General features: G+C 43.3%; 2 protein-coding genes across 3 annotated transcripts in view; one reads left to right on the forward strand and one right to left on the reverse strand.

Annotated features, from left to right (window-relative positions):
- The window catches only part of CCDC92 (coiled-coil domain containing 92), a 49,160-nt gene extending 47,731 nt beyond the window's left edge, over positions 1-1,429 (forward strand). Inside the window, exon 5 of the transcript XR_011729678.1 lies at positions 707-1,429. The gene's annotated coding sequence lies outside the window, so the exon portion shown is untranslated. The remainder of the gene's footprint in view (positions 1-706) is intronic.
- The window catches only part of DNAH10 (dynein axonemal heavy chain 10), a 54,741-nt gene continuing 42,555 nt past the window's right edge, over positions 87-12,272 (reverse strand). For both annotated transcript variants that reach the window (XM_071763047.1, XM_071763046.1), the window contains exons 63-78: positions 11,872-12,101; positions 10,931-11,204; positions 10,449-10,553; positions 9,798-9,952; positions 8,875-9,029; positions 8,431-8,614; positions 7,454-7,654; positions 6,116-6,325; positions 5,652-5,747; positions 4,738-4,909; positions 4,221-4,352; positions 3,863-4,074; positions 3,597-3,764; positions 3,200-3,380; positions 2,131-2,276; positions 87-1,783 (exon numbers count right to left, since the gene is read on the reverse strand). In XM_071763047.1, coding sequence (XP_071619148.1) covers positions 1,637-1,783; positions 2,131-2,276; positions 3,200-3,380; positions 3,597-3,764; positions 3,863-4,074; positions 4,221-4,352; positions 4,738-4,909; positions 5,652-5,747; positions 6,116-6,325; positions 7,454-7,654; positions 8,431-8,614; positions 8,875-9,029; positions 9,798-9,952; positions 10,449-10,553; positions 10,931-11,204; positions 11,872-12,101 — 2,768 coding nt within the window. In that variant the 3' untranslated portion in view covers positions 87-1,636. The remainder of the gene's footprint in view (positions 1,784-2,130; positions 2,277-3,199; positions 3,381-3,596; positions 3,765-3,862; positions 4,075-4,220; positions 4,353-4,737; positions 4,910-5,651; positions 5,748-6,115; positions 6,326-7,453; positions 7,655-8,430; positions 8,615-8,874; positions 9,030-9,797; positions 9,953-10,448; positions 10,554-10,930; positions 11,205-11,871; positions 12,102-12,272) is intronic.

Raw genomic sequence — 12,272 nt, forward strand, 5'->3', positions numbered from 1 at the left:
AGAAAAGGGGGGAGGGAGGGGGAAGAATAAGCACTCCTTTAAAGGGTTAATGATCTTCACAGAAAGAATATGAACATGGGGTTGACTTTTTTTTAAAATTTTGTTTTGTTTTATTTAAAAATGGAATGGCTCCCTGGCATCCACATTTTACACCAGTCAGTACACTGCACTTGTAGCACCTTCCATACTGGCTCAGAGCTGCTTTTCCAGGAAGAGAATGTAACTGGCTGTCCATATGGAAATGGTGGTTTATGCTCTGACCTGCACTTTTTTCTGTAAAGGGATTATTTTTGTTTCCTGAAAAACTCAGACTTGTACTGGACATTGTCAGCATGCTGGCTTCTGCCGGCTTAGAAACCTGAGCTGTCCCTCAAAACTGTGTGTATTTATTTTTAAATTTAACTGATGTAACCAGTTCATACAGGAGGAGGACCTGGCATCCTTGATTTTAATCCTTATGGAGTGGGGTGGCCTTGCCTTGCACTTGCCCTGGTTCCTCTTGCTCCTTTCTAGTAAGCAACAGGTATACCCTGCAGCTGTTAGACTACTCAGATTATTTTATTATTATTATTATATTCCTAGACAAGAAAGGCATAGTGAGAGCTGTGAGCCTATGTAATTTTGGGAAAGGAGCACAAATGTGACCATTTTGTTTTAAATTGTGATCCGCACTTCCAGCTCACCTCTGCTTCACTCTTGTCTGCAGTCTCTTGACAAGGACCGGCAAGAACCAATGGCTCCCAAATGCTGCTACGCTTATGATGTGCCTTCAAAAAACTCAGAACATGATCTCTGTGAAAGCTGATGAAGGATCCCTGCCTGCCCTCTTCCCTGTCCCTTGCCAGCTGTAGTCCACCCCTTTTAAGCTTTTTCTGCAGCTGTGTGTGTGTTGGGTGTGTAAGTGTGTGTGTGTGTGTGTGTGTCCCTCCAGAGCCTTGGGTCACCTCCCCCACAAAGGCACTGGCAGGGTGACAAAAGCTGTTCCTCCTACCTGTGCTACTGCTCTGTTTTCCTGTGCAGCATGACAGCTTCCAGCAGGGTTGGGGCTCATCACAGAGGGTTTGAACACCCCCCAGCCCTGAGGCCTCCTGTGCACCCTCAGTCACCCCCTGTCCTGAAGCCCCAGACTCACTCCTGTGTTGCGCCTGCCTGGTAGAGTTTGCTTCATGGTTGATGGGGAGGGATAAGGAAGAGTTGTGTTCCTGGAAAACAGCTGGCTGAAGAAAGTTTGTTACTCTGTGGTCTTTAAGTGTATTGCATTAACTGGCAGCGGGTCAGGGTGGGGTTTTTTTGGCTGTTGTTGCCATATTTTTTTTTATGGCAATCTATTGTATGAGCGCCCTACCCTGCCCCTTGTTCAATGGATGGCACCGCTTCTAAGCACAGCAGAAGTGATGCTTTGGGCAATTAAAAACATTTCTTACAAGCATACAGGCAAACCTCAGTCTCTGTGTGTCTGCTTGGAGAACCACAAAGCATAAAACCCACTTTTCTCCTCAAATATGTTTATTGCTAGAACAAGCTTGGTTGTACCTCACCGTTTCAGGTCAGGTGTACCCAGGTGAACCCTATCCCACCCCCGGTGCTAAATCTTTACCTAATTTGATTCCCCATCTCAAAGGTTGGCTCCAGGCTGTCAGTCTGGATTCAGGGTGAGACAAACACCTTGAAGGACCCAATGGGAAATGTGCTTTGTTGTGTAAAGGTCAGCTTCAAAAACAAGGCCAACACCCATCGCATTCCTTCTCTGGGAGGTTGTGTACACAGGAGTCCTGAGGGTGTTCTAGAAGAGTGTGGAGGAAGCAACACTGAGCAGAGTTTGAAGGAAACAAGAAGGTGAGGTGCTAGGAGAGGTGCTTGACTCATACCCAGAAAATGCCCCTTATGTCATTAACTTGTAATGGGAAATAATTAAAAGAGCAGTGGGGTAAGAGTGTCTCCAAATGGTGCCTTAGTGCCTGAAAGGAAAAGGGGCAGCAAACATCTTAAACTCCCTTGTGTCACCTCTAGAAAAGTAAAACTTCAGTAACAGTTCATGTGAGAAGTGTTAAAACTCCATACTAGTGGTATAAAATGGTAAAATACTGCTGGTTGTGCCAAGAGGGAAGGGGAGAAGAACAGAAGAAGTACCTGGAGCTTCAGCCTGTGTGCCTCGATGGGGATGATGTTCAGGATGGGCAACTCCACCACCAGGACTCCAGGTTTGCTCTTGATGAGGCAGCCGTGCTCCGTGTCCCAGTCTGCTCCTTCCAGGAACAGCCCAGAAACAAAGCAGCCTGTACAGGCAGAAAACACGACAGCTCATGGAAGTTGAGCTACAACACAACCCAGTTTCAGACAGCTGGTGTCCCAGCAATAGCTGTGCTGGCACTCACAGGCAGGACAAAACCCACTTCATCATTTCAGACTGCAGCTACCCCAGGGTGTGTTTGCTGTGGTGGTTTTATAACAATACAGCTGTGACCTACTGTGTTTAATTTTTTTTTTCCCAATTAAAATTGCCTGAGTTGTGCTACATACAGTGACAGGAGCAGTAACTGCTTTGCTTGCAGTTTTCTTCCCCACAGTGGGTGTCCTCCAGGTGTAAGAGGGTGGTGTCACTCCTGGGGGGCTGCAGGTCAAGGGCTGGGATAGAATTGTTCTGGTACAAATACCAAACATTTTTATGAAATGGTAGTAAACAAGGACTAGTCTGAGTAAGGCCTTAAAGTGACTTATTTTTAACTCTCATTTTTCCTCTTCTGTTCCCAATCAGGTCTGGTAGTCAAAAGCATTGCTTAGCTGTACCTGTACCCAGTGCTTGTTATATTTAGTAATTACAACATCATTAGTCAAAGAAAGCTATCATAAAGACATATTTACATCATACATCAGGATTTTTTGTTTGTTTAAATAAATTTCAGCATATTATTTGTGGTATAAATAGGTCTTTATAAGCCTCCTAGGACTGGTGATGTTCCAGCCATTAAGAAAACAGTATGAATGTCAAGAGATAAAAGAGAGCAAGGGAGAGGTATCTATTCAAACACAGGAAGCAGAAACCAGAACCCAGTTTGAAATCATATGGACTGTGAAATGTAAACCTAAGGGTGCTGTCTGCAGGGGTGGCATCTCAGGCATTTGCTCAGGATGCCAGGAAGCCTTCCCAGCCAATTAACTACTTCATTATTTTTGCCAAACAATCCTTAAAAACACCTACCTTGAGCAGACGCTTCAGTGATGTCTTCTGCACTCCTGAACTTGGTTACCTCTGTGTAGAGGGTGGAGTGATCCAGAGGCCACTTGTTTTTCCTGCAGGTGGCTTGAACAAGAGCTGTCAGGTAGGACTCTGGGATGTGCAAGCCTGAGAGCCACAACACCTTGGGCTCACCATCATTTACCTGCAGCCAGAGAGGAGGAGCTGCAGCACCTGGTTCTCCCAATGCTCTGAAAGCCCAGGCAATTGTCTGCCTTGCAATCATCCAGTATTGCTCTAGGTGGTGATTGGCATCAATTTAAGTAACTTAAGCAGTGTCTGTTCACTGAATTGAGTCAGTGCCACTTTGCACAGTTATCATGCAGATAAACAAAACAAAAAGCCTTCTGGAGGCACTCACCCAGCTGGTGTACTGGTTATACCGAGCTCTGAAGTAAATAATCCAATTTCCCAGGGTTTTCAGCGTGTCTGGGGCGAGGCGCCGCCAGATCCCAGGAATCTGCCCATTAAAGAGAGCCCGAGCCACATCATCTAGTTCACTGCTCATCCCAACCTCCCCAGACAAGGCCTGAAAAGAGAGAAAAAAGACAGGAAAGAAAGTCTGAGTGCTGCCCCGGGGAGAGTAAAGCCCGAGTGAGCTCCCCCCGGTGCTGTGCTCTGACTTACACGTTGCAGTTCAGCCAGGGACTTTGCCATCCGGGTGATGAGTTTATTGAAACGTTCCAGCTCCTGCAGCAGCACCACAGTGGTCGGGGAAATCCCTCGGCCAAAGCTTTTCCGTATCTGGTCAAGATCAAATACTTGGGGTATTTTGTTTTCTATGTCCTTAGCAACATTTGCAATGAATTCATCACGACTGATCCCTGTGCCAGTTTCACCTGAAAACAAAATGGTTTCCTGCGGCTGACTCTGCAGAGGTTACCCTTTCATTTATTAACTCTCTCATTGAGAATACGTCCCCACAGGGAGGAGCCACCTCATTATTTGTTATTTACAAACCAATTTCATAAACTGGAGAATGCACCTGTTTGAGGCTGCAGCTCCAGAAGATGAGTCCACATATCCCGAACTGCCTGTGTGTAATAACCAATCTCAGCATTGGCATGAAGGCCAAACACCTCGGGGGTATTGGCAAGTGGCAATAATTCTATTGCATCTGCAATACAAAAACACATTAACTAAAGATAAAAGAGATTTTTATGAGCCATTTTTATTCAACTGCTACAGCAGGTCTCTTTCTCTCTCTCTCTCTTTCTCACACACACACCACCTCTCTTCCACAGAAATGTATCACTTCATAATTAAAAAAAAATTAACATGTTGTTTACTTGGAGATTTTTATCTTTTTTTTAAAAATGAGCTGGCTGGTCAGCTCACACTGTAGTGGGCTGCTCACTTAAAGCAAGACCAAGATCATCAGTGCATTACACACACACTGCCTGAAGTCCCTCTCAACTTCTCATGAGGAGCATCTATACTGTTAGTAGCTGCTTTTTTTTTTTTTTAATGCTAGTTTGTGTGTCAGGAAAAGCATTTCTCACCTACAAAGTCATCTTTTACAGTCCCTTGTGGAATCCTATAATCTACCTTGTCGTTTTTATAAAAATGAAACATTTGGAATGTGTCAAATATGAAGTCCCCAAGGTACTCATCCATGTAGACAGTCAGGATGCGGCGGTCAAAGCTATCGATTGCGCGCCCACCATACATCACCTGGAAATGAGTCACAGAAGTGTCACAGCACTGCTTTGGGGGCAGCAAACACAGTTAAAGATCTCTGAAAGGTCCAAAAGAGTCTTTGCTTTTGCAATCACCACATGGAATAACACTGCTCCCCTTAAAGGATACCTTTAGGATACACTATCCCTTTAGGATGCCATCAACATTTTCCCCATCCCCCTGTTAAGGGGGAACAAACAGGAGATCTTTGGACTCAGGTGCTGCACTCCTAACACCCAGTCCTGGTGGTTTGTGTGCAGTGGTACCTTCCCCAGGTACCAGCTCACACTCAGCTGGGATTAAGTGCTGCAAAATAAGTTTCCTGTAGGATCTTGTGTCACTGAGAACTATCAGGCTGCTGCACAGCACACACCCCATCCAGCACTGCAGGAGCTGGGTAAATACCTGTCCAGCACTCTCATCACTCACTCTCCCTTCTGCTGATGACCCTGAAAGGTTGGGCTGCTCAGTTCCTGTCACCACTGGGTCCCAAGGGCACTCTCACTCAAAATTAATTAAGCACCATAACTCCCCTGTTGTTCAGTTATACACAGTGGCCCCACCTCACTGAGACAGTGAGAATGACTTGCTCAGGGCTGTGCAGGAGTTCCAAGACTGCCCAGGAGAGCTCCTCAGCCAGCTTTACTGGATGACACAGCCCCATGCAGCAAGGAAGTTTCATTTATCTGCATTTTTTTTACATCAAAGGGTCCTTAGTGACATTGTAGGCACTCACCTCACCAATCAGATATTTGAGACTGCTCCAGGGGATTTTATCATCATTCTGTTGGAAAGCTTTTGTTAAGTACGTGTTAAGAATTTCCATGCAGACCTAATAAAGTTGTTGGAACATGTGAGATAAGAAGATTCATATATATATATATATCCATAGAGCTTATATAATGCAGTTGTTTGAAAGCTAATGATCATTTCTTTCTCACATAATTAAAAAGTTAAGTATGAATCCTCTTGAGAAAAGAAACCCATGAGAGAGGCAACAGAAGCATGAAGGATTCTGATTAATGTTTAGTGGGCAAAATAGACATCAGAGACGGTGGGTGGTCTGTATGTGCCCCCAGCAACAGAAAACAATGAGAAAAGATTAAAGCTGGAGAGATTATGTTTTCAAAAGCAATGTGAGCAACTTCATTTTCTTACGTAAGATTTCTTTTTTTCTCCAGCAACAAATTATTTTCTTACCTGGAAATCAGACTCATTAAAATCATAGGGTACGTTCCAGCCAACCTTTCCAAACTTCCTTCTCTCCTGAACCACAGCATGGAAAAATGCCAGGACATAGACCAAGGGTTTAAAGGCAGGATGTGGGCACTGCTCTAAGGCTTCCTGGGGAATTCTGAAGTAGGTGGCTCTCATATTCAGTTTCAGACCATTGGGTGGTTCTGTCACAACCTATCAAAATAAGAAGGGAAGCCATGGATTATTGGATAGACTCAGGAAAATGAGCTGCAAATGTATCACACTCTCAGAAAGCTACAGAATGCAAGCTTGGAAATTTTGAATTGCTTTCCAAATTGTATCAATACAGATTTTTTTTCTTAAGACAGGAAACATATGTAAAGACAAATAGTATTATTTTAGAAACAGTAATATTGTTGGAAAGACATTATTATATTCAAACTTGAAGATCTAATTTACTGAAAAATCAGCACTTTATACATTCTGGTGTGTCCTACATATCCCCACAGTAAGGTGGTTTAAGAGTCTTTGATATGGCTTGACTGATGGTCCAGCTGAGGCTGCTTCCTGGCAGCTTTTCCAAAGTGCTCTAAAACCTTTGTTCTCATGGACAGACCTAGAAAGAGTGTATCTGAAATCTGTTAAAGATCCATTCCTGCTCACTTCTTGCTGCACCTCTGAGCACTGCTGGAGGTGAACGCTCCAGAGCTGGCATGGATGCACTAGAGCACATATGGGATGGATCTGTCATGCCACTGCTTTCAAATCCGTGAAATAAAATAATTGTGTTTACAGGACTGCTTCACCACAACAGAAGTAAAGCAGCCATAGCAAAGAACATTGGGTTTGTGCCTTCAAAATAATCAGCTCAGCTTGCTTGTGATAAATGTGGCAGTCTCAAGTAGCAGCTGGAAACCATTATCCTATTGACAAGGTCTGCTCCACTGGCACTCCTGCCAGGCTAGACACAGACCTCAGCTCTGTGCTCCAGCACTGGGACTGACAGAACTGTTCCTGTCTCTCTGGATTGTCCTCACTTGTGGCAGCATTTGAGTCCACAGAGTATTTGTCACATTTCCAGGTTTACTTATTTCAGAACTTTATTCTGAAATAGCTGCTTCAGGCAAAAAAAAAAAAAAAAAAAAAAAAAAAAAAAGCTGAACAGTCCACCCAAAGGAAAAAAATCACTCTAAGATAACAAGATGATGAAAAAAAGGATTTGGCTTCTAAAGACAAAAAGCAAGTACATGCAGCTCCAGTCAACCTGCTGCACTGGGGCTGTGTTCCTCCCAGTCTGTTTTCCTGAGAAGGTCAGTGCCAGGTTTCCCCCCCACACTCTACCTTCAGGGACTTCTGCAGAATGCCCAGGGGGAAGCCCTTGGTGGGGTCAGTAGTCAGCCAGAGGCGAAAGTCTGGGTGAGGCTCTGTAATATTCTCCAAGGCTTTCTCCAGATTGCTGAGCCACCTCACCAAAAGGTGACAGTTCTGCAACATGAGCCACTCACCACTCACCACCACGCTCTCCAGCATCTGCAAAGCAATCTTGAGAGGGAAAGAACCACCTGTGAGTGCCTCTCCCTTTATCTCGTAAGCAAACTGACTCTGATGAGTAGTGAGGTGGCTTGATTACTCCTAGCAAGCACACTTTTAATCTTTTAGTTAGTTTTAGTAGATTGAGAATGCTCCTTGCTGAGAACAGACATGTTCCAATAACACAAGAAGTTGCTCTGAGATGTTTTTATTAATTTCATTAATTCCTTTTGAAATTAAAAGTCATGCAGACCACTGAACTATTTCAGAATGATCCAGGAGTGTGCATGGCCTGAGAAGAGTGAAGCTCAGAGCTGAGGCAGTGGTGGTTTAAATTAATCAAACAGGAATTCTCCCACTGACTGAGTTCACAGCAAATTCAGTCACCTGCAAGGCTCTGGACATCCTTCCTGGAAAGCCACAGGAAAGAGCAGCAGGTATTGTTTTGGTAACAAACACTTGTTTTGGTGACTTCCAGACAACTCATGTCCACACAGTGACATAGGGTCACAGATTAACCATTGAGAGGCTGCAGAGTAACATCTTTTCAGCTCAGTTTTAAACAGATGACAATATCAGCATGATTCTGAATCAGTCAATTAACCAAATGTCCCTTTCCATTACAGGGAAGCATTATTCCCAGGATGACAACCTGTGTGCTGTGTCTGAACCATGGAGCAATTCCCTTGAAGAGGGTCTTTGGGAAGGAAATTTGAGCAGGCCCCCCACATTAGGAGCTTGATTTGAATTCACACAGCAGCATGAACCTGCCCTCCCACCAAAGTTACCGTTTCTTGTCCTTGTCCCATGGCCAGCAGCTTGATCTTGTCCCCCCCAAAGCCTGTCTTCTCAGCCAGCTTCATGAGGTCACTGACAGGATCAGAGCCAGGACTTAAGATAAAAACAACGGGTGAGTAAGGGCTGCTCTGCTCAAAGATGGCTTCAAAGCTGATCACAGGAGGCTGCACATACCTGGTGGGCAACAAAGCACAATGAACAGGTGATTTACCCACAAGCAGCCACCTGGTGTAAAGGCACCCTTTACACAAACATCAGAGCTCAGTGCAGGCTGCACAGGGCAATGAGGCACCGATAAACCACTCTCTGCTGTTCAGGTAAATTAAAAAGTCATTTACACAGTTGATTACAACTTCTATGTCATAGCTGATCACTATTTCTGTGTGAAATAGCTGAATGGTGTGGTTTAGATTTGATGGAGCACAGTGACTTACTTCTCACCCATTGTCACAGTCACATAGTCAGTTACTGCCCGGTACAGTCGGTCCACCCGGAAACACCTCAGAAGCAGAAGCTTCTGGAAGCTGCTGAGGGTGTCCTGGTACTGCATGGGGAATGGCATCTGCTCCAGGGCTTCTGTGTCATACCACTGGGGAGAAGAGAGGGGACACAATGCAAAGGGGTCAAATGGATCCATCAAGGACTTCACCAAGGGAGCAGACAAAGCAATTTGGTTAATGAAGGGCCAAGAAACACAAGGAGAACAAAGAATAAGAGGAGAATAATAAGAATAAAAGAACAAAGCCATCCAGCTGTGATGAAATATTAAAAATGAAGTGAATGTCAAAAATTCATCTTTTTCAGTATGAAGCATTTGAGTCCAGAAATACATTTCTGCTTTCATATCATGTCAGTAATACTCTGAACACAGAAAAAACAGCACCTCAAGCAAAAAGTATTAACAGATTAACTTCTAACAAAACAGGAAGACATGGGATGAAACAAAACAGCCTGTGTTTGTAACCAGCCTATAGAACTCACTGCCATGAGAAGATCAAAGAACAACTTAGCAGTACAAAAAGAACAGTGAAATATCAACTGCTGAAACCAACAGCAAAAACTCCAGACTTCAACAGGGCAAATAACTCATCTGACTAGGAAATAATTTTAAAATTACAGTATCCCAGGGAAGGGGGTTGTTTTTGTTTTTTATGTTTTTTTAGATTATAAGAGCCCTAATTCTTCTGGAAATAAGCCAATCACTAACTGAGGTAAAGAAGAAAAGGAAGGGCTTGACAGAAAGAACCAGTAGTGACATGCCTCCTGCTGAGTGCTAAGCACATTGCATCAGACTTGAATGCTCAAGACCAGCAGAAAAACAAGGAGAGAGAGCACAGGGTTGCAGAAAAGCACGTACATTTTTCCATACATCTGGATTGTTTTCCACATCATCTGGAAGAGACTCAAACTTCTCAGGAAAGAGCTCAGACAAACGAATGAGGTCCTCCCAGCCTTGATCTGGAAGCCAAGGAAACGGCTTCTCCCTCGTGCTCTTCTCCAGGGAAATATTGCCTGGTCACAGTCAGAAACCAGAGTCAGTGTCCATGTCATAAATTCCCCAGTACATGACCACACAGACAGAGGAACCAACTTGAAATCTGTTTCTGGAAGCACAACAAAAATTAAGCTGTGCTGCTGAAGATGGCAGTTTACAAACGCCTACAAAAGCCAGAGTTTTACCTTTGCAGACATTTCTAAAATTATTTACAGGTAGTCAGAAAATTAACAAAGATTACATTCTCAGGTAAAACCCTAGCAGTTAGCTAATGTGAGACTTGTTAACATCTGCAGAGAAAGATGTTAACATCTTTGCTGTTTAACAAAGTGAAGAAAAACAGAAACAGCAGAATCCAGAATTTGTGCAAACCAGCACAGTTCAGCTCTGTCCAGTGGTTTCTCTGGGTTCTAGCTCTTTCACCAAATCAGATCTAGTCAAAATCTATCTTACAAATATCTTTTAGCTATTGCTACCTCTATCTGTATACTTATGTATAAATCTTTACATTACCTTTCAAAAAGAACTCAAGTTCTTCTTGTGGAACTCTGCCATCAATTTGCTCTATCTTGATGGTCATATTGAAGGAGAACAGTAACTTGTGCTTCTCAAACAAGCCTACATTAAAAGAACAATATTTTCAAAAATAATCTGCTAAAACTTGTGGAACTGAAGCTATCTTTAAATCCATACCCTTCATCTGGTTAGCCCACAAAAATCAGGATGATCAAAAACAGGGCTTTAGATCAGGCTTACAGAGTTTAAACAGAATCCAGGGATCTGCAGATGTGATTTCCCTTTCAGAACTTTATTAAGAAAACCATTCCTTTGGAAGTTACACTGGTAACAGTTCCTTCAAACAGAAAGAGTAGGGACTAAAGTGCTTTTACTTTACTGTAAAGTAAAGTAAAGTGCTTTTTCTTTACTGTAAACCAGTGGAAGGCACAGATCCTACCAGGTATTCGTACATCAGCCCATTCCTGAGCCCCACTGACCTGTGCAGCCATAGTTGTAGGTGTTGAAGGTCAGGGTATCCATGATGTTTTTTAACCTCTTGGGAAGAATAGGACTGGGCATGGATTTCCGAAGAGAAAGCCCAAAAACCTCTAAGAAGGAGACCAGTGAGTACTGATACATGATGTTGACAAGTGCCATTTCAGACAAAACAGAGAATAAAATGGCCCCTCTCCTGGCAGCTGGTCTGTAGCCATCTCGAAGGCGATCGATGTCCACTGCTGTGGTCTCTGCCAGCTTCAGCTTCTCAATCACCTGGACATGCATCAGTTTTACACACAGGTCATTTCTGTGCATTTATTTTATATTCCAAAAAGCAGTGCCTGCCTCTCTAGGTGGGACACACAGGGAATCTGGGCAGGTAATCCTAAAGAAGCAGTGTGAATTGTAAAAAATCAAATGTACAACTTATTGTAGATAAAATTAATGCCACCCTGTCTATCTGTGAAAAGTGAAGGCACAGATTTGCACAGAATCAGGGAAAAAGTGTGGGAAAGGCCCTCAATAGTTCAGCTCAAAGCTGGACCATGACCTCCACTAGATCATGTCAGCTGTGGCTTTCCCCAGCAAAAAGGATGGAGATTCTATATCCTCTCTGAGTAATAAAAATCTTAATTTTTTATTTCAAATCTGATGCAATACAAGATAAACATTGTTTCAGAACTGAAAGAAATACATCACATGCTCTTTGCTCTACAACTGTAAACACCATTATTTTGGTTCTGATAAGGATTTTTCTGAAGGTAGGGTTTGGTTCTCTGATGTAATAAAATACTGCCCAATACTAAAAGATGGCACGTACTCATGAGAGAACTCTCCATTCCTTTCAAACTAAATCAAGGGGTGAAAAATGAAACACAGTGAAAAAGGAAATACAATGTTCTGCTAGTAGATATCTTTCAAAAAAGCCCAGAGCCTGTACCTCTACAGCTTTGCATTTTGTCTCTTCCAGGGTTTCCACCAAGTCCATGTTGTCCAACATGTTTCCTGTGGAAGATGTCAGCTCCTGAAGGAGTGAGTCTTCCAAATTTTTCAGCAAGTTTTTGTTGTCACTTGTCTCCTGAATTAGCTGCTCTCTCTGTTCTTCCAACTCCCTTCTTTCAAAACCCGTAATGACACTGAGCAACTGATCCTCCAGGCCCTTTAGTGTAACTACAGGAACAACAGATGCACACAGCACAGGCTTTTCTTAAACACAATGAGAGCTTTTGCACAAATTATTTCATTTCCATCATCTTATAAATGCAACAAAGTGACTTAGCTACTAACTCCGTATCTTAATTCTACCAAAGCATCCTAATGTGAGAGGTGCAAGAAGAAATA

Source organism: Heliangelus exortis, chromosome 19 (assembly GCF_036169615.1).
Source record: "Heliangelus exortis chromosome 19, bHelExo1.hap1, whole genome shotgun sequence".
Lineage (NCBI taxonomy): Eukaryota > Metazoa > Chordata > Aves > Apodiformes > Trochilidae > Heliangelus > Heliangelus exortis.